The 25,538-nt window shown below is 35.6% G+C and overlaps 1 protein-coding gene across 5 annotated transcripts in view; it reads left to right on the top strand.

The window, feature by feature from the left end:
• GRM8 (glutamate metabotropic receptor 8) overlaps nucleotides 1-23,468 on the top strand; it is a 311,935-nt gene extending 288,467 nt beyond the window's left edge. For 4 of the 5 annotated variants that reach the window (XM_088054854.1, XM_005519219.3, XM_088054855.1 and 1 more), the window contains 2 exons: nucleotides 17,724-17,970; nucleotides 23,000-23,468. In XM_088054854.1, the coding sequence (XP_087910980.1) occupies nucleotides 17,724-17,970; nucleotides 23,000-23,049 (297 nt within the window). In that variant the 3' untranslated portion in view covers nucleotides 23,050-23,468. Of the gene's footprint in view, nucleotides 1-17,723; nucleotides 18,020-22,999 lie in introns of all 5 variants that reach the window. The other variant, XM_088054856.1, reaches the window with a different exon arrangement.
• Nucleotides 23,469-25,538: the final 2,070 nt, after the last annotated feature.

Genomic DNA, 25,538 nt, shown 5'->3' with positions numbered 1-25,538 from the left:
TTGGCTGAAACATGTTGCAGAGGCAGATGCTCATGTGGAGATGCAGTTTTTCAAACTGAATGGTCTGTCACTGACTATGTCAGTATTTCCTTGCAATGGGAATGCAAGTATTTCCTTGCAATGGCATTGTCAGCTGGTTTGGATAACATTCCCTGAACTATTTTTTTTCTGGATTTACCTCTTCAGCAAGTTAATGAAATTCTCACATTTTGCAAGGTTTATTTTGGACTACTTGGGAACTGATGACTAAGTATACTTCATGTCTAGAAAAACAGAGCCCTGCTTACTGAGCTACATCATGATTATATGTAAACCTGAATTTCACCCTCATGCAACATATTAATTTGAATTCCATAGATCTTGCCACGCTTGAATCTTTTCCAAATTTTGAGCTTAGCCTCTCTGAAATGCATGTAAGGCACTGAAAGCAAAATGGAGCAAAGCACTGCAGCTAAAACTTACATAACGTGTTGTGTTAAAAATCCTCAGATTCATTTTCCTGCCCTGTTGGGCCATGATGAGGAAGCACATATGGTGAGGAAAGCCACTGGCTGTTGGGAGATCTCTGCATTCCCTCTGCACAGGGAGGAACAATTTAGCCTCATCCCTCACTCTCTTCTGTTAATCTGGCACAAATCAAATGCAAGAGACAGAGCGTGAATGTGGATAAGTGAGAAGATTCAATTTCCTGTCTCATGTGGCTAAACGTTTCTTGTTAAGTGCCAGGTTTAGAGCCGAGTAAACAGTGGAATAATATATTTATGGTTCCGTTTATACAATTTGACTTGTGATTCAGTAAGCATTCTGCCTATTTTCTTTCATTTCTGTTACAACTACAAAAACTGCAATTTTGCTTGGAGTATATACATGGAGACTAAACGGGTTCTCAACCCCTCTTTAGCATTCCCGCTTTTTTCTAGATTTTGTATTTTCATATGAGTGCAGGAAAATTATGAGTAATATAGATAAAAAAGTGGATTAATGTAAAATATCTCCAATACAACATCAAATAAAAGAAGGTTTCTGTATGTACAAGCAATAGAAAAATTACTTGTGAAGAGAAAAATTGTATTCCAAGCCTTTCCTCAGTATTATGGTGCAAGAACTCATCACTTGAGGGCAAGTGCCCCATGAACACTTTTGATTAGCCTTTAAACATGCCTTGGAAATATTCAAGGAGTAAAAGACAGGGGCTGCTAGTGATTAGGGTGGAAAACACTGGCAAAGGTAAGCTGAGAATGGTGGCAGAAATAGCATCTGATTGGTAAGAAAATGACAAGAGAAAGGGTCTGCAAAATTTGCTAAATATGGTATCTGACTTAGATTTCACTCTCCTTTTTTGCCCTTTAAAGGTAGGAACACAGCTAATGTAAACTTTAGAGTTCCTATTTACAGCCCAAAAGAAGCAAAAAAAGTGTTTTTGCAGGGGTGGGGGGAGAGGCTGTGGGGAAGGACAAGAAATTATTTTTAATCTTCTAAGTGTTCCCATACTTCCTGTCTCCTATTATATCTTCCATTCTAAAGTTCTCTTAGCCTTCACCTGAACAGTCTCAGGGCATTAATAATGACTTCAGTCAGAGCTCCTGTTGGCAAAAATTAGGCCATCCAGTCAGGGAAGGCAGTGAAGGCAGGATACTGTGTCAGTGATGCAGGCAACCGGTCAGATAATAACAATCTAAAAATGCCTTCAGAGATAAAAGCAGAAGAGGTTACAAGGTAGGACACGGGGAAACAGTGTCCCTAGCTAAGGGTTCATTCTGAAAGGCTCACCAGGGACACAGTGGCTAGGATCACTTGTGGCTATTAGAGGATTTGTGTAGCTGGTAAATAACAGATTTCTTTTTCATAGGTATTTTATCATGCATTTTATATTATTTTATCTCTTAGTGAAGCTCAATAGATGGAATATGATGGGCTTATTAGCTATGTAACACCAGCAAAAATATATTTTAGTTAGAGTTGTCATGGGTCATCTGTTACTTCCATACAAAATATTGCCTAGTACTATAATAGTCTGTCACAAACACAATTTACACAAACTACTACTGCATAAAAACAATGGTGTGCTAAATTTGACTTCTCCTACTCCAGGCCAGATTATTTATACAGTTATAAAGCTAAATAATGAATAAAATAACTTCATACATCTTACTACACCATGCTTATTCTTTGTTTGCTATTCATGTTGATTTCCAAAGCATGAAAAAACAACTGCATTCCTTTTGGAAAATTAATATTGTAGATGCCTGAAGTACAGGCTGGATTTACTAATCATTGATAAAATAACAGAGACAACTAGTTGGTTCTCCAGATTTATATCAATGATTGAAGGAAATACAATAAAATCAGTGAGTCTAACATAGGGATGGTGAGGTTCTGCTGGACAGAACAAAGTACAGAAAGTACATGCAGTAGTATATCAAAAATATTTAGAGTTTACATATGACCAGCCCTACCACAATTCAACCACAATTGAAAAAAAATATAAAAAAAATTGGTTCAGCCAACATTTATGTACAAATGGAATTCCAAAACTGACAGCTAAAGAGGATACAAACAAGCTGTGTTGAGAGCTACACCTGACAAGATGTTGTAGGATCCTTTCACTACAAAAAAAACCCCAAAACTATGAATAGTCCAATATAGGAAAATCTTCAGATAAAAAACATGGCATTTCTCATCAAACATCTAGAAGAAACATTTCCAGTGAGCTGTTTGTTTCTGACCAAATCAAACAGAAATCTGTGGTTCTTAAGCGTACATTTTTTAATCTTCCAGGACATTTTAGTAAGTTAAATACCTTATAGGTAGAAGTTGTTAGCTGCCATTTTGACCATTAGTAGTAGTATTCTTAGGCCATGTCTACAAAGAATTGCCAGCATATCTGGAGAGCAGAAAATAAAGTTAACCAACTCACACTCACATACCAAACCTGACTAATATAGTTACACTGGCAAAATCCCAATGTGTGGTTATGCCAAAAGAGGAAAGCTAATGTTAGTTTTGCATCTGTCATTCAGTGAGGTGATGTAACTGTTCTGGCAGGAGAGTATCTCTTTTCGGCATACACTGAGGGGATTTGACAGCACAGCCCCAGCAGACTGGCTAGTGGTGGAGGCTTTTTAGTTTAGACAAGCATTAAATTTTACATTGAAAAATGGGTGATCTGGTGAGATAAAGTATTTAAGTCAGAATAGTCCAAGAAAGCAGTTAAGGGAACCAACAAGGTTGGCTGCTTTGTCTGGCCACCATTTTGCAGGCTGCAGGCTGTATTCTATCCAGTTGAATCAGGTTCACTGAAAGCAAAGCATATCGATCATGTCATTAGTTTAAAAGAAAAAAGAGTGTTGATCCTTGTATTTAAATGCATTGGAACCATAACTAACAAATCTAGTGATGGCTCTTTTTTTTCTTTAATGACAGAAAATCACTGTCTAGTGACTGGCAATTACATGGTCATGTTCCATTTGGCATGCAACTGCTCTTTGTAATTTTGTTATACAGTGGCACATATTAATTATAGTTTAAGAGTAGAAAAAACAAGAACTGCCTTTTAAAATTTATTTTAAGGAAGTGGAAGGAAAACTACCTTTTAGTTCTTTCATTTAACTGAGTTGGTTTTCCTCCAGAGATGGAATGTCCTATTTAATCATTACAGCAGCTGGGCAACAACAATCTGAATATATAGGAATATAAACCAAAGGGATTTTCTGTTTAAAACATTGGCAACATCTTAAAACATACAATCTGTTGAATTCTGAGTTGGCTTTGAGCAATGGATATGTGGTACTGAAAAAAAGACATAATTTTAATAAGTAACGTTTATAAAATTCTTTGAGGACTTGAAACCCTTAATTTATGTAAAGTATTCCATTAAGAAATACCATAAAAATAAGGATAATTAATCAAATTTATAAGAATCCGTGTACTTTACATAGGTTTCACCATATTCCATTGTCTTTCTTTGAATACTAATTTATAGTAGAAATTATTGAGATAATTGTTATTTAGGTTACTTAAATATCCATAATTAGTAAATTGAATACAATTAAAGCAAATTAAAATATGATCCTTATCTCAGTCTTCTTTATTTGTTCAAGAAGACAGAAAGAAGGTCAAAATGTCAAGCATATCCCACAGAGACAAAGAAAGAAAAGTATTAATAGAATCATTAGATCTTTCAGTAACACTACTCATTTTTTTAAAATTTCAGATAATTCAGCAATGTCTTAATTACTACTATTACTACTATTACAGGACCTGTGAAATAACATCTAATTATAACTACTACTATTATCTAGTTTGTGGTGACACCTTTTCTTTTCACATTTTCAGATAAGTAACTAGGTAGCACTTAATTTTAACAACACTTTTGAAAGCTAAAAACATTTAGCTATATAAGCGAGTCAATTTGTCTCACTTTGGTCCCTGGAAAAGTCATTGAGCAACCCTCTCAGAACAAATTTCTGGTCTCATGAAGGAGAAGAAATTTACTGGAAATAGTCAACATACCTAACCAACCTGATTTCCTTCTTCAATGGGACATGGGTGTTTGTGGATGAGGGGAAAGCTGGCGATGTCATTTACCTTGATTTTAGCAAGACTTTTGACACTGCAATATTTTGTCCTGCAATATTTTGGTACCTAGGTTTAGGTTGTTGTAGTCTTGGTGGGTGTACATCAGATAGGTAAGAGTCAGTTTGGATAAAAGGGATCAGAGGGTCATGGATCTATGTCATGCTTTATTTGAAGGCCACAGGAGGTCTGTTCTGGGACCTGCTCAACATCTTTACCAATGGCCAAATAGTAGATGTAACAAAGTGGGGTATAATTGCTGATTTGTTAAAAGAAAGGGTTGTCATACAAAGACAGATGGAGGAATACAAATTTTCATACAAAGACTGGATGGAGGAATGAACCAACAGGAAACCACGTAAAATTAACAAGGCATGATGCAAAGTTTGGCACATGGAAAACTAGAGACCTTGCAGTGGTACAGGGTGAAAACTGACTGAAATTCTGTAGAAAAGGCCACAAAAGCCTCACGGACATCAAACAGCATGAGTTAACAGACCTGTGGTCACAAACAAGGCCATCAGCCTCCTGGGCTCTGTTAACAGAAGCAAACAGGGAAAGGATTACCTCTCTCCACCTGGGTCTCATTGGAGACATCTGAAATACTGACCTCCCATTGCCTCCTAAGGTACATAGCAGTAGACTGGAGCAAGTTCAGTGTAAGGACCATCACGATTGTGGGGCTGGAGCCCTTGCTCTGTGAGGAGAGACTGATGAAGCTGGGCTTGTTCAGCCTGAAGCAGAGAGAGCTTTGGACAGATTGAACAGCAGCCCCTTGTGCCTTTATCTTGGTCACTGAGTGAATGGAGCCAGTCCCTTCACAATGGTGGTGGTAGGAGAGCAGGAATCCATGAAAATAAATTGAAACAAAAGTATTTTAGTATGGTTAAAAGGAAAAATGTTTTTCCCTCTGAAGGCAGTGAAGTTCCAGAAGTTGCCCAGAGAGGCTGTACAGCTTTTCTTCATCCTTGGGGGCTTGAGAGACCTGACTGGATGAAGACCTGAGACACCAGGTCTGACTGCACCACCTGACTCTGCTTTGAGGAGAATGTTGGACTAGAAACCCACGGTCCCTTCCACCCTGAACTAACTATACTTATAAGTGAAACAAAGTCTTTTTGGAAGGAATGCAATCAAATTATTCAGTTAAACTGATTTGGATTCTTGTAAAGTTTTATGGATTTTCAGCTCAAGGGAAAAAACAGGTCTTGATTTGGTACAAAGCCTCTTTTTAGCACTTTTGAGAAATGAATAAGGGATAAGCCATTTCCCTTCCAGCAGTAATGCTGACACCATGATATAACACAGTAGATCAGAGTACTGAAGATGTTAAAAAGATAAGAGATGATTTTACACCAAGTTCTCATGGTTCGGGCCAACATATTCCCATGTCTAGAGTTCAAATTTAACAGCTGGAAACTGATTTCAGGAAACTGAAATCTCTTGGTAGCTATACTTCACATTCTGCTTGAATCTAGGTCTGCTCTGCCCTTGTAGACAACATCTTTAAAGGCTCTCCTGAAACAAATCTCTCCTAGTCTTGTGGCAGATGATAACAGTGACTCTACAGGAAGTATTTCAGCTCTCTAAAGGGAAATACACTGGGTAATCTTCTCTGTACAGTGTTACCATAGCAAGATCAGATGGATGTCTGAACATCCCAGTGTGGAAGATTCACCTTGTATGATTAACTGCATTTGTGAGAGTAACATAAATGTTTGGGTCACTTATATTTCCCCTGAGTATACTACAGCCAGCGCATTCTAGTGTCAGCTCTGAATCAGTCACAAGCCCACCTTGGTGTTGGTTCTGCAGTGAAATTTATACACATTTACTTCTGCGTACCTTATAGATATGTTTCTATCTTCTGACATTACTCCCAGGAAAGGTAAAATGTTAGGGGTTTTATTTCAGGGTTAATATTCTTGACAGGTAGGAATGACACAGGAAAAGCAAATGTTGGATGCTGACATCAGGGATATTCTAATGCTGAATCTAGTATGCAGCATTACATATTTTAATTACCTACCGTACCTATTATGCAGTATTACCTATTGTAATAGGTAACTGAGATTGTAGCTTCTGAGGGTTCAAATATATAAATAATAATAAAGTATAAGAATTTTGGAAGGACTACACTGTATTCACTCCTTTATTATCTGTGATAAACTAATTGAAACTTCACCAGAGAAGGTTGCAGTTAAATTTAAAAAACAAAAAAAACCAAAACAGACAAAAAAAATATGCAAAAAAACCTCACCAAAAAAAATCCAAAAAATCAACCCAGAAAACCTATATTTAATTTATCCTGAACATACTAATAGCAAAAAGAAGGTGAAAGTTAGAAGGATAGTTTTCATGGTCAGGGCAGAGGGGTGGAGGGGGGAGGTATATACATCATCACTGCTCTACCTCGTTGCTCTCCTGACATCCCCTCCTGAGACAGTACAGAGACTGTCCTCTAAGATAATATTGCACATTTCTGTGGGAGTCAGCAGAATCCTGCTTTGTGCTTAAGAATCCTCCAGATAGACAAAGAAGAAATTTAAAACTTATCAGAGTAGCACAGAACAATCATGTTTAGCATGCAACACAGGTTCATTCAAAAGTCGTATTTGAAAACACTTAATTTGAAAGTCTTTTACAGTGGAGTTTGAAAGGGCTGTGGGTTAGTTGTAGCACAGAACATACTGTGTTTAGCATGCAACATACCTACCCTCTGCTTCTAAAATCCTGCTCAGCTTAGTGGGTGTTTCTTCCTGCTCCAGAGTGTGCTAGGGAATTCACACGGGTCTTCTGCAGTGAATAAATCTAACAGAAAATCTGTACTGGAGTAATGTCACAATCAATTACAGAACAAAATAAATCAGAATGACACCAAGGCAAGTAAACACTCAAGTGAGACCGTTAGAAATTAGTAGCAACAGAGAGGAAATAGTTTTCAAATAAGAAGATTTTTAAGTCTACTTTATAAGGCAATTTAGTTAACTTATTTCTTCTAAAATATCAGAGAGAAAATTAATAAAAAATATTTTTATTAGTTTATAAGTTTTGATCAGTTCATCACTTGGAATGATACTGTGTAAATTCATTGAAGCCAAATGAGCAGCCATCAGTGGATTCATCTGCTGCCATTAAATTTATTCTGACATAAGGAATGAGCACAACAAACATTTCTAGATAAGACTAGTACTTGAGTACAGCCGTTGTAAGATTTCTTTTCACAAATTGCAATTGAAATGCTTGCTAAGGGCTGCAGGGACATGTTTGATTGTTTGTTTTTCTTTTTGTCATTCCGTTTTAGCTACTTCCTTGCTCATTACATTGTTCCCATTAGCATAATGTATTGATTGTGTTTGCACAGCTTTTCCTGCCAAAGGCTGCCCTTCAGTTGTACAGCCATTGGGGTAACCAGCTGTTACTTGTTTAAGCCTCCATCATTTTGTATGACAGAGTAACTTAATTATGTCCTGCTTGAAGATGTTAAATAAAATTATCTTCTGAGCAAGTGTACTTCACTTAATATTTGTCTCTATCAGGTACTTAAACTCTGACACTTAAGCTGTGTGCACTAAATAAGCAAACATATTAAAAAAAAAAACAAACCAACTGGTTGTAAGTTAATTATTACAGATTCAGAGGCTGTTTTACAGTATTTCTAGACACAGTTACCTCTTTAGCTCAGGTATTATGCATATTTAAGAGACTTCAGAAGAAAAAGAAACTAAATGTAGTTAATAGTGTAATAAACCAGCACTTAGGATTAACCTTTTTCTATGCTTCATGAGCATAGGTAATAGATCTTCAGTAAGCATTGTGAATTTTAAAAAGACAGAAATGTAATACTCTATGTATTTCAAACCTGAACAAGAAAAAAATTCTACTCAGTGATATATTCTAGTTATAAGAATGTGTCAGTCAATATCAATGGCCTTTGTGTTATACAGAACATTTAGTTCTTATTTTAATCCTGGTATTTGAATTAAATTCAGACAATATATTTTTATTTTTATTGGCAACATCTTTCCTTAGACCACTATAAGGCAGTTTTCTTTCTTTCTCTTTTTCATCACTATATAATTGTGCATATGAAAGTGACTATTTTGGGGTTGCCAACTGGGTCCTTGAGTGTTAAGTGTTCTGAGATATGGCTCCCAGGTTTTCAAAGGGATTATAATTGAAAATGTTTCAATCAACATTTATTTTAAATAGTATACCTGCCACATTTGCTACTTTTTTTAGATTTAGGGTAAATTCAATCTGCATTCAAAGTAGATACCTGAAGACCTAATTAATAATAAACCACTTATACAAAATAAATTATTGTAAAACCGATAAAAATTCAAAAATAAAATTATTATCTAAATTCTAGATAAAATAAATATCAAATAAATATCTTACCTAGATAGGTCATGCAAGTTAGAATGTATTTGACAAAAGAGAATTTTAATATTGATGTATTTGAAAGTAATATGAAAGTAATTTGAAGGCCTTTTGGAAATCTTATAATAAAGGAGTATTTTTTATCAAATAAAGTAGGAAATAAGGTTTTACAGAGAACCCAGCTATTGCTCAATAAATATGTATGGGGGTGTGTGTTGCTACTAGAAAAAGGCTTCACACTTTATGTTGTGGTGTCAATGTAGGCTTTTGGAATACAATTTTTAATATCTGGAGCTTATGATGTCTGTGGAAACAATTGTCCAGCAGCAGGGAGAGTACTGCCCAACTTGTTTCAGCTTAGGTCTCTGAACACTGTACATGGTAAAAATCTAACAAACCTGTAAAAGCACTTAGTAACAAAGCAACTGGGACTTAATTTCAATCAATAAGCTGTTAATGGGTGCAGATAGACTGATTTTTGAGGAGAATTCATTTTAAAAAAGAGGAAATAAGTACACGGTATTAGAAAATGTGTGAATACAACCTCAGCTGGATCCAAGACTAAGGGAGAAGGAATACCAGACATCAGCATCAAGGACTTGGGATACTGTCTCTTTAACATAATTTCCCTTTCTTTCTATTTATCTTGTGGAGGGCTAAATCTGTTGGCCTTAGAAAACAGAGGAGCAGAGACCAGGTGTGTGTAGCTGGAGAAAAGGGATTGATATTCAAAAGTTTATGTGTATATAGATTTAGCTGTATTATTAATGAGATTTTCCTGTAATAATTAAATGATATGAAAAGAAAAGCTAGTGTAATTGTAACTGGATTAATAATAAGATTTGCTATGGTTTTCAGTAGGCTGTTAAGATTTTAATTAGGCAAACAATAAATTCTTTGTTTAGCATTTTGTCAATAAGATCTTAAGTGTAACACAATATACCATAAAATCCTACTTGTACATTATGTTGAAGATTCAATTAATGCGTAAATAAGAATTCATTTAATTAATCTCATTTCTCAGTTTTCCCATGAAACACAATCTTATTCCATTATTTTTACAGTTTGGTTTTTTTTTTTTTTACATGTATTTGGAAGTTCTTTTAGCTTAGCTTTACAAAACATCAGTACTAAATTTCTATTTGATCTTTTGGAGCTCAGTATTCCTGAATATCAGGACTGACATACACATTACAACTGACATAACATAGATTAGTCTTTGGTCAATTACTGAAAACTGTGACTCTATTTGCAATAATGTTGATGAAAGATACGGCTCACATGGACCTTAAAAAACATAAAACCGCAATAAATTGTGTGCTGTGGTATATGCAAGCTATATGATAGTGTGATTTCTGAGAAGAAAAATGAGTTGTATTATGAGAAATTAAGAGAAGAAAAAAAATAATCAACTTACATACTGATATTTTAAATTAATTTGAAAGTCTGCAAGGCAGTACTTAGGATTTTCCCTGACATGTATATCCTGAGGATGGACCACAGTGAAGAATCAGAGTTTAGTTTATTACTAGTTTAATATTTAAATTATTGTAATAAATGTGGCAGATGAAGTAAAGCTGAAACATTTCTTTCCCTTCAAAAATGTTGTTTATTTCCAGTGAGCAGAATGCTTGATAATGCAACACTGGTTTGTCTAATCTTCTCCACCTTCTGGCAAAAAACATCATAATTTCTGATGCCAGTGTTCTGTGATGTTATCTGTAAAACTATCTACAGGGGTTATTCCCCAACAGAAAGCTTTTTGAAATTAGAAATTTTGGAGGAGCTAAAGCATCTGAAACTGGCAGATTGAAACAAGCAAAGAGAAGACAAGAAAAACCAAGGAATTAAACCAATCAAAAAATTTGATTTTCTAGAATGTGAAACTAAGAGATTATGTTTGTTAATAGAAATGACAATGGACATTATTGTCTGCCATGTTAAGGTACCATGTTGCTATGACTCGTGGAATCATAGAAAATTTGGGTTGGAAGGCTCCTTTAAGTGCACATCTCGTTCCAACCCCCCTGCTGTGGGCAGGGACACATTTCACTGGGCCAGGTTGCTCAGGGGCCCATCCAGCCTGGTCTTGAACACTTCCAGGGATGGCACAGTGACAACTTCTCTGGGCAACCTGTGCCAGTATCTCACCCTCACTGCAAAAAATTTCTTCCTTATGTTCCATCAAAATCTATTGTCTTCCAGGATAAGACACTTTCCCTTGTGCTGTCACTATGGGCCTTGGTAAAAAGTCTCTCTCTGCCTCTCTTATAACCACCCCCCACCCAGCTCCCCTTTTAGACATTGAAAAACCACAAAAATGTCTCCTTGGACCCTCTCCCTGCCCTTATAAATATTGCAGGTAAGGTCAAAATTAGACTTAAGTGGAAAATCTGAAATAGTTACCATAATTCAGTTTCTGAAATGCAAATATATGCGTGTTCCACCAAGACTCCTCCAAGCTTTTATAGCTCCTCTCACATCCAAGCTTTAATGGAAGTTCATAGTTTTTAAATGTGGCTCATATTTAATTGAAAACAGTTATAAGAGCTTTCCTTTCTCATAATTTTCTGAAAGCAGCAGAAACTTAAAACTAAAAATAAAGATCATATTTTTCTCAAGATTTGTTTTCTTCTACTGTGTGAAGAAACTTAGTCTACATTTTCTTCTTGAGATAATCATCTTATGGATGTTGTACTTTCATGTTTCTGAGAAGACTTTCACCTTCCTTCTTTAAGCCTCATTTTAATTGCTAGTTTGGTAAGGAATGTTTTTAAAAAGCTAAAAGATATATAACTGCCAGAGCTTCCCATGTTTTCTAACTGAACAAATGTTTGAAGAAGACTCATTCAGTTAAGTTTATCTTATGCCTGGGAAATAATCTTGTTATATGAGCAAAGCAATGACTGACTCTTACCTGTTATTTTCCTTCAAAAAAATTTTCTTGCCACAGGTCAAGATAGAAAAGAATGCTTTGAAGTGAAAGCAATAAAATCCTGTAGGTGTCAGTTTATGGGGTTCTGCAGAGAAGCATGAATCCTTTGGTTAGTTTTTGGCACCTTCCCAGCATTGTTACCTCTTGTTTACATTCTCCTGGCTTCAAATGAATTTCATATATATTTGTCTGTGTCCAGTCTTTTCCTCACTGCTCTTTGGTGTGGAATCCATTGCATGGCATTTCTTTCTAATTTGTGAACTGGACTGTGAAACATAATTTTTGTCAGCCAGTCAACTCTTCAGCAAGCAGCAACACACATGAAAGCAATTGTAGTGCATGGCATGCACATTACTTTAAAAGAAGAAAAGGACTGTCTTTTTTCTAAGCCTACTATGTTCTGCAGCACAGGGAAGATGGCTATGAATGCTTTCAGTGTTTTCCTAGAAATAAAAAGACTCATACTGTCTTTACCACAAAGAAAGAAGACCCATTTTGCTGTCTTTCCCAATAGGAGGGATGCCTGTAGAGAGATGATATGTGTCTTCATTTTATGATGTATCATTTATCTCCTGGATAGAAATGATCTGGTAGAGGTTTCTAGAAGCTGAGAATGAAGGGAAGAGTGGAAGGAGGAAATGAGATCAAAAAAACCTATTGGGAAACAAAGCTTGCTGCAGTTCTGTCCTTATAATATGAAACAGGCTGAAGCAGCTGAGAAGACTCACTTAAGAGACATATAGAATTTGATAACAAGAATAAAGGAAAAATTTAATCATAATTCAATCTTCTGCTCTATTACTAGCAATGTGGGACATGTTCAAGAGTGCCTGTGTTTATTTGTCTCAGCAGGATGGTTCAAACTCTGGTGTTTGATACCAAGGCTATTGCTCCATCCTGTAGACAAAGAGGCTTCTAAAGGGCAAATTGTATAGAATTAGCCAGTGAGAGTCATTAGACCAGCTGTGTCTTTTCAAACATCCACTTCTCTTTGGACTGCAAGTAGCTGAGTGGAGTCTATGCTAGGCACACTTGCAGTTTGTGATGTACCAAGACTTCCCTCAGTGGTTTTGCACTTCACTCACTGCTGGACTTTTTAATCTGTGTTACAACTAGCAGGAGTTAGAGAGCTTGTGCCAAAGTGGAAAACTGATTAAATTTACTCAAGACATCACAATAGCCATATGTCCCGCCTTTCCAGTATGTACTATTAAAACCAGATTAGGGAACAGACTGAGTAACAGTCTGTTCTCTGTTTGACTTATTAATACTGAGTAGAAGAAAAAATAAATTGCATGAGAAAAATCAACAATTTTGGAGAGACTCTGATTATCTTATATGTAAAAATAGGGGAGGACTCAAAACAAGGAAGCAGTCTGGACAAGGCTGTGGCATTGCTTTTTTTTTTTCCCTTAGTGAAGGAAGTTGCTTTGTGTTGAACTTTGCCTCAGCAAGCACCAAACTGATCCACACTACTGGAGATTTGGGGGATATTTGATTGCCAAGCAGTGAAGCCTAGCTGAGAGGCAGTCATTCAGCTACCTTCACTGGGACAATTGAGTGCACACATCTGCTTTGATGCATAGGAATTATTTCAGGTTATCAAGGAGGCAATTCAGTTTCAAGTACTTTCAAACTGGAGAACTCATTAGAGTATCTGTGTTTTACTAGAATAGCATTTTTCATTGGCCCAATGTTTCCTATGTAACATTTTAGGTTTCAAAGTAGAAAGAGATACTCCTGCAATCAATGGCCATTATCTATTATAGCTGCTGAGTTAGGATAATCTGAAGGCTATACTACCAAGCTTGTAGGACCTTTCTGATGAGGAGAGGGTCCAGGTCACTTGTGGGATAGAGAAATCATGTGTCTGAGAGCGGATCTAAATCTTTTACACAGGAGCCTGTCTATTGTGATGAATCCTTTGTCAATTGAGGTTAAAATTGTACATAAAAAGTCTTGTAACTGTTCTGGGCTGGAGTTGGGGTGGAAGATAGAGACAGGAAGTTATTTAGGCCTCAAGTATTTCCCATAGTTTTAAGGGTGTTTCTCCTTGCACTACTGTGATTTTCATTTTCTGACATATCCTCTGACTGTCAAGAACAAGGAGAATAGATATAGCAGTCTTTGTTACATTTGTGAAAGGCATTATTGGACAAAAAGTTTGTAGTTCAGAAGGGATTTAGGTGTGAAATTCACTTCTGTGTAACTATGAATCATTGTAAAAAGGGACCTTTATTCTCTTGTAACTTCGAGTGAGCTACCACTGTGAGACACATGAAAAATTATTCAGACCTCATATCTTATTAAACTGAACTACTTTTGTTGCTCCTTGATTTTTAGAGCATCTAATTCTGTAAAAGTTACAGGTAGTTACCAGAATAATAAAACTACCCAGAATGCACAGCCATAAAACATCATTGTCCTCTTGTCAGGAATAAAACAAGGTAAAAGTCAGTCAAAAGTCAAACCAAGTGTGTGTGGTATCCTGTTTGCTAGACTTGGGCTTCATCAGGCTGCAAGAATGGGGATTCCAAAGACAGGAAGGATTAAAAGGAAGAGATATTCCTTTCCTATAAGCAGAGTCTCAGTTTGCAAACAACCACTTAAAAAAGTAGTAAGGCTTGCTGAGATAGGACGAGGGATAATGGTTTTAAAATAAAAGAGGGTTGATTCAGACTAGTACTAAGGATTTTTTTATGATGAGGGTGGTGAAGCACTGGAACAGTTTATCCAGAGAGGTGGTAAATGCCCCATGCCTGGAAACATTCAAGGTCAGGTGCTCTGAGCAACCTGATCTAGTTGAAGATATCCCTGCTCACTGCAGGGTGTCTGAACTAGAGGACCTTTAAAAGTCACTTCCAACGCAAACTATTCTATGATTACAGCTGGAAAAGGAATCAGACTCAGACTGTCATGGACTACTCCGCCACCAGCTGAGTATACAATTGCTTTAGCCTATGAAGTCAGATAGATGCACACACACACACAATGTGTGCATGTCAGGATATGTTCAAAGCCTTTCCCTCAAGGCCTAGCAAGTGTCTTGAAACCCTTCTTTATCACTGGCTTTATTAAAGAGTAAGTAGTAAGGGGGATCCCTGAATCTGAAGCTGCTTAAACACTATATTCACTATTTGAAAACTGTCCCATCTGAAAACTCCCAGTTCACCCTAAAGTTGAAATTTCAATAATTATAGTGGCAGGTTCAAAACCACAGCAATCATTAGAAATAAACCCCATTGCATATGAACTGTAATTGTCAATATGAAACTAACTGTGATTTGGATTTTTTAAAAAAGGCTGTTGTACTGATCATCAGTTAAGTGCACAGAAAATAGATTAGATGTAATGACATATGTCATAAAAATACCTGTGCTAAAGCCCATGGGATCTTAATTTTTCAGTGTACAATGAGATTCGGAGTTGTTTCACACAGCTTAGTTGAATGTAAACCTTCAAGCAGACACTGACACACTAAGAGAAGATCCTGGCACTGTGACACCTCTTATTGCTAGAACGATCATTAAGATATAATTTAATGTATAGATTTGTTAATGTTACTAATAAAGCAATGCATGTATTTTATCCTCTAACCTTTGGAGCTTTATCTTTTTTATCATGTCACTCTTTCACTGAACCATGAGAGACAAGTGTTAGAACTTGAGTACTTTGGTAAGAACTAAAAAACTGAAAATATTTCAATGCCAGGCATTGCTACAGAATGCATGGGTGAGGCTTAGGTAGCACTTAACTGCCATGACTTGGGTTTTAAAAAAAAGATAAGGGTTCAATAAGAATTTTTATGTTAAATGGACCTTTCATACACAATACAATTTTTAAAATGTATTGCTTACAATGATTTCAGTTTTGAAAATCCCATTAGGAAATGTATTCATATGTAGGAACCAAAATACTTTTGCTTTTGGATGCCACTTAATTCAATGCTTAACCCTAAAAGCCACTGCTGTACCAGTTTGTTTGGAGATCAGTCAATTTGGTTTAGGGAGAAACAGAATTATGCTGGTGCTGTCTGCATGTGATCATGCATCTGCACAGAAGTCATTCCACAGAAGTCTGAAAAAATCTCTGTATTAATGTGACCAGATAATGTTTTCATTAGAAATGTTTATGCACAATATAGCTCTGCTTTCAGGCACACCACTGTCATTTTGGAGATTGAAAGGAATGGAATTATTTCACTTGTGTGAGAAAAGAGTATATTATTTCCTCAAGTACTGAAGTGATGTATGATTGAAATGAAGGAAGGTGTTGCTCCTGTAACTTTCCTCAGCACAACAAAAAGACAGCCCTGATTTTCTTTTCAGGCTGGTGCTGTGCCTGAAAGCAGGTTGAGCTTTTTACAGATTATGAAGGATTTTTTGTGTTTTCTTGAAGAGTAGATTGGGCTATCTTTTTACGGTAGTATTTGGCATAGTATTTGTATTTCTGTACAATTATACAGTTACTTTAAAAGGTCATTTAGAACCCATGTTTTTTTCTTACCTAAGATTCCTTTAAGTGAGAGAGCAGAGTTTATTTGTGATCTCTAAGGAGAAAGTATCTAATGGAAAAACTTTGTAGGCTGAAAGACATTGAAAATGTTCTGCTATAATAGTGCACAACAGTTTATTATATCTCTATTTTTCTGCCAGGGGCCAAGTCACCCAAAGGCACTTCATAAAAAATGATGATCTGAAGCTGACATTGCAGACAGACTTACCACCTTATCTTTAGGTTAATGTGATAGTGTTGGCCAGTGCTTAAAATCATGCCTGACAACAATTTCACTGAGTCATCTGCCAAGGCACTGAGCCTATTTTACTTCAGTATCTTTTTCAGTATAACGAGGATTACTGAGAGATTTCCTCCTTAACACAGAACTCTAAAGGAATTTTTTGTTCATAATATGGCTAATAAAAAATAATTTCCTAAGAAAAGATAAATTTTGAGGAGAGCTACAATTAGTATTGCTTATATACTAGCTGAATAGTTCTTCAAATAGAAATTTTTGTCTGCTGTTTTTATGGGGTGATCATTGTAATTTTCTTTTATGGTATTATGGAAGACCAGAATTACCTTCTTTTTGTAGATGATAACAAAAAATAGCCAGACTTGCTCTGAAATGCCAGATTTTTCCTTTGTATCCATAGGGAACTGAGGTCTTCTGTGAGGTAATTTCATGGTTCCTCAATTTCCTGATTTCTTACTTAGGACCATGACATATTAATAACTTTATTGTGTGCCAACAGAGCACTGTGATTAGAATTCAAAAGTAGGATGAAAAACAAACAAACAAAAAAACTCCAACCCCCAACACACTCAGGAATATTCAAGCATCACTATGGAAAACTAATTTCTTTTTTCCAGCTTGAAACTCACAGACTATATAAAAGATTCCATTAGATTCTGCATTATGCTGCTGTCAGTCGAGCCATGCTGCACATACTGTTGAATCACCATGTGGCATATTGGTGTAGAGGCTTCTGTCTGTTAAAATAGATGACACAAGGCTAGCTCTATTGTCATTCCTGTTTTCTTGTCCAGACATACTGGTTTTTTTTTTCTAAAAATGTGTTTGCTACAGCATCTTTGTTACTTTTATGAGAAGGAAGTTTCATGAATATTATGTTGTTTCTGCCACCTACTCTTAAGGTTATAAACCCAACAAGAAAGAGAAAGAACAGCTATAATTAAGAGCAACCAAAGCCAAGGGTCCTTTTGATGTTCCCTTTCCACGCAATACTTCTAAGATTACTACTTTGTTTTCCTTCTTATATTAAATCGATATAACAATGATTTTTATCTTGTTGTTTCTTTCCTTCCCCAGATGTACATCCAGACAACAACACTTACTATCTCCATGAGCTTAAGTGCTTCTGTGTCTCTGGGCATGCTCTACATGCCCAAGGTTTATATTATCATTTTTCATCCAGAGCAGAATGTTCAAAAAAGGAAGCGGAGCTTCAAGGCTGTAGTGACAGCTGCTACAATGCAAAGCAAACTGACACAAAAAGGAAACGACAGACCAAATGGCGAGGTCAAGACTGAACTGTGTGAAAGTCTTGAAACCAACAGTAAGTCATCTGTAGACTTGGTCAAGAGTGGCAGCACATCTTAATAGACGTACGTTCACAAGAATGCACTTTCTTTTAATAATAAACTTAATTATTTTTGTTGCTTGTTCTGCATGAATCCAGAGATGTGTCAGAATTCATGTACTGCTGAATGCAGGAATGTCTAGAGTTGTTTCAAAGAAATTGATTTTCACAGGAGGCTAGTAGAAAAAAAAAATAAAAAAAATAAGCACAAGCAGATTTTGAAACACCACATCTTTTAAAAATTATTTGTTTTAGCTAGTGCTATTTTGATGTGTTGTACATTGCTGTGCCAGTGGTATGTCCTGACAGTTCATGAGGTGTATCTATGGTCATCATTGTATATTCAAAACTCAAAGGCTGTTGAAAAAATCTGTAATGAAAACAGCTAGCATTGTTTTTATTTTGCAGTCAGATATGGAAGTGAAAATTATGCTTTTTACCTTTCTACCTTAATATCTGTTGGATTGTTCATTTATCACAACTCATGAATAACACTTCCCAGCATAATGTTTCCCATCTGGGTTTTTGTTCTGGTCTTTCTCATTTTGGTACAAAATCATAATTTATATGAAGCTAAATCATTACATGTTCTGATATATCGTAGGTTTTTAATGGGAAAAAAATTGTTTCCCATGTCAGGAAAGTTCTTGAACCTTACTACATCTCTAAGTTGCTCTGATATAGAAGAAAACAGAGGTTACAGCTCCCATTCCACCACATGACATATCATTTTATATACTAGACTTCATAATAATAATAATAATGATCAAATATGAGCAAAGACATTAATCTTGTCCCTAGTTTTTAGAAATGGAGAATTGGTTTCTATTGGGAAGTTAGATGTTACATTAGATGGGCAGCAGCCATGACAGCTAAGCTTTTCAGTCATTTTACTGCAAACAATATGGTTTATTTTTAATTTTTATTGCCTTTGGATGATATTGATGTTTAAATGGTACTGTTTTGGTTAAGCACATTGAAACAAGGCAGTACCAAGTCTCCATTAAAATATTGTACTTATTTCTGGAAAATGAACCCCACACTGAAATCTATCAGTTTGCCAGATTGAACACTATATAAAAGTAGTCCATAACTGTACCACATTACAGTTGCTGATGCATGGAGGATAGTGAGAACAAACTGTTTCACTGGAAAAAACTCATGACCCTTCAAAATGTGTAAAACTGCTAGCTTGAGCTGTGAGTTTATACGGCTTCAGACTGTGACATGTAACAAAGGACAAAGAAAGGCATAGAAATTCTTTGTGGATCAAATAATAGAATAAGAATATAAAAGACTCAGTAATTCTGCAACTCTTCAGACGTTACCAAAAGAAAACTCAGAAGGAAAAGAGACATGGATTTTGCTGAGTGTGCAAAATGATAAACTTCCAAGGAAAGGGTAAAGCAGGGTTTTCACAGTAGGGTGAGAAAGAGTGTTAATATGGAAGTCTGATGTTTATCTACTGAACCTAATTAAGAAATGCTGTGACTGGTATTCCTTAAACTATGCTTATGCATAATTCATAGAAACAGATGCTACTGGAAGCAAGTCTGCTTCTCCTGTAGTGTGTGTATGCAGGGTAATGCTTATTTACTGTGCTCTAAACAAGACTTTAACAGTAACACATCTATATAATTCTGAGCTCAATAGGAGTATATCCTCACTAGGTTTTCATCCATCATAATGCTTCATACGCAACAATTCAGTCATTTGCACTCCAGATAGCTCTCCTTATGTAATTTAGTTCTAGGCCTCAAGATGGGTTTCTCTCTTTCCTGGAAAGGTTATTGTCAAAGCTTTTGAAGGTTCCCCTGAATTTTAAGTGCACAATGCAGCAGAAGTCCTTTTCACTGTGTCACTTGTAACAAACTTCTTGACACCACAAAATTTCTTCTTGCACTGACTCCGTGTGAGATAGATCTTTCTTTTCAGTGATAGCATATGAAACTGATTACAAAATATCATTCTACTCCTAGTATACTCGCATTGGGCAGTGAGTGTTTCCCCTCATTTACCAAGCACAAACACTAGTCATGATAGCAATGCTCATAACTAGGTGAAAAACAGGATGAGATAGTCACGTTATCCCTTTTGCTTCCCATCCAGAGACAACTCTGCTCTATCTAGTTTGTCCTGTTCCATATAATACACATTGTTCTATGTTGTCTTCCACATGACGTGTTTATTTGTGGAAATAGGTCTGTATTCAATGGAAAGCAAATTTTTCTGGGAAACAGGATAAAAAAACCCATTCAGATGTGGTTACAGAAGTGAATGACAAACACATTAAATGAATATAGGTCAGATAATAATAATCATTCTACATTGCTTTAGATCCTCTTTTATTTTCTTCTTTTTGTTTCATTCCAACAGCAAAGTAGCAACTGCAGCTGTAAAAGAATGTTTATTCTCAGAATTTTTTTGAGCCAAGTCCGTTACTTTTTCTTACCATCTAGATATGCCAAATGTTGTTCATGTTATTATTGTGAAATGGTAGCAGTCTTAAAGAGCAGGACACCAGCTGCTGAAGCTTTCAGGTCCCCAAACATGAACAGTAGACTTATTCCACAGAACTATAAAGACACATACAATATTTATAAAGTAAAAAAAAAAACCACCACAAACATTGTTTGGAGATGAGATTAGTTTTAATATATTTCAAACTATTTTCTACATTAAGTTCCTGTGCCATAATTTTTTAAAGTAACAGCACTCAGAAATCAACTGGATAATTTTTGTTTCTTGAGCAACTCTAGATTAATTCTATCAAAACTGTTTAATTCTCACATGCGCAACAAAGTTACAGCAATTTAGCAAATTACTGTATATCAGCTGAGGTGTGGTAACTACTACTTTTGTATTTTGTATTGTATTCTTGCAAATGTCCTCACATAATTCAGCTTACTGAGTTGGGAAAAATCTGATTATGTTACATTGCTGTGGGCTAAAAACATGGACATGTAAAGTGATCACAGAACTCAACTCAGCTCATACAGGATAATGTGGTAATCTAACTTAACCTGATCATCTCTGTGACCCTACTTTCAGGGAAAGGGGAAAAAATAAGCTCTAACCTTTCTGCCCTTTTCTTCCCGAGTTTTCAGATGTGCATTTATCTGTTATTTATTAGCTGGGAAAACATTCTTCTATGCTTGAAGTTCTTGGTGCCATTTCATCAGTCCCGCATTATTTTGAGTAGGAAGGCCAAAAGAAAAAATAGAATCCTCTCAGAAATCCAGCTGTGGGAGCATGAGAGAGTTCAGACAGGAGCAGTGCATCCCATCTGAAAGATCTGAAAGATGTAGATGAGGCTATATTTGCTTCAAGTGTCCCAATACATGCAAATAAAGCTATTTCATGTTGGTGCTTGAATATTGTGATCAACTATGAGAAAGACTTGCTTTGTGTGCCAAAAGCAGTCCTTTCATGAATTAGCTCTTTCTAGACACAAAGTACTGGAACTACCTATGCAAGTGAAAGTAAGAAAGATTATATTTTGCAGCTTGCATTTGAATATTCATTCTTATATATACATTCTTAGGGAAAAAATATTATAGTAATATGTGAATTAAATGATCTGGTTCTGTTGTGTCTTAAAAAAGTGGCAAATGCAGTATTAGATGCAAATTGCTCAGAAAATCTAAGAAAACATGACAAAAATACAGAAGTAAATTTATTTACACTAACCATTATTAATTTACATCAATTTTAATGATCCTTTATTTAGTTTAATCTATGAGGCAGAAGAAACTGTCATTTCTCAGATTCTGTAGTCTGTTCTTCACAAATAATCAGATTTTTTGGGCTGAATTTAAGAGTTAGCATGAAGAATACTTTTCCTCTCTCAGCTGTTCTCACCAGACTCCCTACAGAAAAAATAAAAAAATTGAAGAAAGGTATGGAGATAGAAAATAGAATCTATAGACCAGGCATCATTTTTGCCATCCCCTTATTTTCATCTTGCCAGCTGCAATCTTCACTATCATAAGCAGAACATGTCTATAGCAGACGGAATATAAAACATATTTAGAAAGTCAAATTCCTCTTTATGCAGTGCAACATAGACATTATAGAGAAATAAAGAGACTCAGTCCCCCAGCAATCTGTTTCTACATGTACCCAATTGATTTAAAATTAGAGAACTATGAGACCTTATGTAACCACTTCCCTCCTCCAACCATTATCTTAACCTTGCGTGATATGACTTGAGTCATATTTTTATAGCATATTTTTTATATTTCTTAATAGCAAAGATGTATGAGCTAGAACCTGAAACAAACTTTCATAAAAGTTTTCTAGTTGCTCAGTTTTGCAATAGTAGAGCTGTTTAATTCCCTCAACATATTGCCTCATTCTGAACAAGGAGTATCAGCTTTGACCAAAAGAAGGCACGATCAGCTGACCATCAATATAAGGAGACCTTAATTTTCTCCAAATAATATGTTCTGTAGGGACTGTCTGCTCAGTTTCTCTAATTTGGAGGGGGTTAGACTTTGTTCCTTTCAAGGACCATAAGCCTCCTTCTACATGGGCAAACCACCACTAGCTGCAAAGCTGTCTTCAAACGGTAGAAGAGAAAGAAAAATCCAGTCTCTAAATTAAGAAATGTCTATATGGAATTCAGAAAAAATAATACCAGGTGTTGAAATTCTGTTGTGGGTATGCTGAAATCACTCATCATTTTTCTCTTCTCTTGACCTCTACTTTCCCATTTAATAAACATTATAAATATTTCATAAACAAAATAAGTGGGCATGAACACAGAAATTGAGATCCAGTTTATACACTGCTTATATACATCCTTAAACATTCTTTATTCCATGAACATGGACCATATTGTTTGGAAATGTGGTAGGACACTGTCTGAGATCAAATGCTAAATATGGAAATTTTTTTTCCTCCTCTCTTGATTCTAAAAATCCTGAACTTTGTTTTTTTTTTTTTTTTGGTTTTGTTTGTTTTTTTGTTGTTGTTGTTTGTTTTTGGTTTTTTTGATTTACAGCCTCCTCTACCAAGACAACTTATGTCAGTTACAGCAATCAGGCAAACTGAGCAGGGATGAAATTCACTGGAAGATCTGCAGGACTGGATCTTGCAAACATAGACTTTACCACCACCAGAATTCAGTCTTGAAAATATCAGTAGACTACATTGAAATCAATAGTCAGTCTCCTAAAGAACAAGGATTAAACAAAAGCAAAAGGCAAAAAGAGACAGGGGAAGGAAAAGTCCAGTTTTATAACACAGAGACAGTGTCAAGCTTCTGAACTGTTCACTCACAAAAGGAAGCAAATCACAAAAGGAAAACAAATGTTAGCTTGTGAAAAAAAAAATGCTGTTGAAATAAATCATGTCTGATGTTATATTTGTAAGTACTTTTTTGTGATTGTGACAATTTCCTTTCCTGTCCTACATTGTTCAACTCGTAAAAGAAGATGAGTTTGTTTCTTGTGATGGCTGACTGAATTAAGTCCTGGGTTATGCTAAAATAAATGCAATGGTCAATGCATGCTAATTTTTATACAAAATAATTTATTTCTAATAATAAAGGAATGTTTTGCAAATGTTGAGACTTGTTTTGTTGCAGTTTTAAGGAAAAAGAGTCCTTATACTGTTGTCTATTGTTTGTTTAGAATGTGCAGTAAAGGTGGGTGTACAAATAAAATAATAATCATGGCATCAGAAGAATGCAGTGTAAACTCTAAGCATGTGTGTATGTATGCGTGTATGTGTGCACCTGTGTGTGTACATACGTGCATGCCTGCCTGCATGCGTGTGTGCGTGTACTCGGCAGTGTGTGAATTTATTTGTTCAAAGCTTTGTGACTATATTTTCTAATGGAAGGATTTCTTTCCCTCTTCTCACCCTCAAAGTAAGTTCATTTTATATGTTTGTAAAGTAAAGGAGTCCTGATAGTATTTATTTTGTATGATTGTATTCTATTTTTGAGTATCCACTAATAATTTTCATCCTTTACATTTCTGGAACTTACAGTTTGTAAAACTTTATGACAGCTAGACTGGATTAAGCTGAAAGTCTATTCAGCCTAGTACCCTGTCTCTGACAGGAGAATGTAGCAGATGCATATCTCAATAAAGGTGACTTTGAAATAACAGAAGAGAAATCAATGGAGAATTTGGAAAGCAGTAGCCCAGTGAATATATGTACTATTGCCTTATAAACACTTACGAATCAAAGAAATAAATGCCAATCTACAATCTAATCTTCTTCACATCTTCTAATTTCCATCATTGTGTGAGGTTAGAAACAACTATGCAAAGAGAAAATCACATTTATATCTATGGTGTTAATGAACCCCTCCAAATGATTAAAAAAACACAGATAGGGACTGTCCCCTTTGTTACTATACCTGTGATGAAAGTCTGTAAGACTTTTCCACTCTGTACAGTACTCACCATTCAGCAAGTCAATGGGTCTTCACATGCAGCTGATTATTAAATGTTATGTCTCCTGACTTAGCCTGGATGGCTCCTTCTGATTTTATCCTCACAGCAGATGTATTTTTATAATATATCTTAAGGGAACTGTGATGGGTCCTAAATTACATGAATGAAATTTGGAGTATCTGAAACTGAATCTCTTTCTATTACAATGCCGATATTTAAACTTCAGTGTACCTGCCAACTGTATGACAGTGAGTTTCCATTTTCAAAGTATTTGATAAAACTTGTTTCCCAGAAATTGCATGTCTGAACTATTATCTGCTGATTGCTTTGGTATATTATCAAAGTATGGTGATATACCAAAATAGTGTGGTATTGTGGGCTTGGTATGAGTGATATTTTGTGTGAAATTTCCTTTTTTGACTAGGCCACAAGCACATCAAAGCCAAAACTATAAACGAACATATGCTTACTTTTAAGTATATAGATGATGCAGGTAATGCAGTGAAACCTGAAAAAAAAATAAATAAAACAATTTTAGTTCTATTTTTTTAGCCAATTTCTCATAAAATTGAAGTTTTCTTGTGAAAATTGATTAGATCAATTTTTAACAAGACAGACTTCCATGTCTAGGATGGATTTTCTAAAAGAGAATGAAAATCTGTTTTATCTGAAAAGCAATATTTTGACAGAGTTTCTTTTCAAGAAGCCTTTGAAAAGTTTAATTTTCAATACACAACAAAAAGTTTCAAATGCTTTGAAATTTCTGTACCTATTAACTTTAGCATAACCCCGTGCATTTGAGAAAGCAGTACATGAGAACCGTGTTTAAAGCACATTGCATATACAAATAAACATATGTTACATATACATAAAGACTAGTATATGATATATAAATATCTTCCAGTTTCACAGTAGTCTGAAGAAAATGTTACTGTGAACAGATTTGCCAGGATCAATATACATTTTATTTTGGTTTAACAGTAGGTTAAAAATGGAATGTAAATTAGTTTGTGCATTTTCCATGTATTTCTGTCTGAAACGTGGAGCAGATTAAGGCTATAAATCCCATAGGTATTAATGCACCTAATCAGATAAATGAGCACACATTTACAGAACAGTACTGATCTACAGGTT

The sequence above is a fragment of the Pseudopodoces humilis genome, chromosome 5 (assembly GCF_049639895.1).
Source record: "Pseudopodoces humilis isolate 2021_Gansu_Grassland_sample_001 chromosome 5, ASM4963989v1, whole genome shotgun sequence".
NCBI classification, from domain to species: domain Eukaryota; kingdom Metazoa; phylum Chordata; class Aves; order Passeriformes; family Paridae; genus Pseudopodoces; species Pseudopodoces humilis.
The sequence above is the reverse complement of the archived record's forward strand: the minus strand, read 5'-3'. Positions and strand labels throughout refer to the sequence as shown.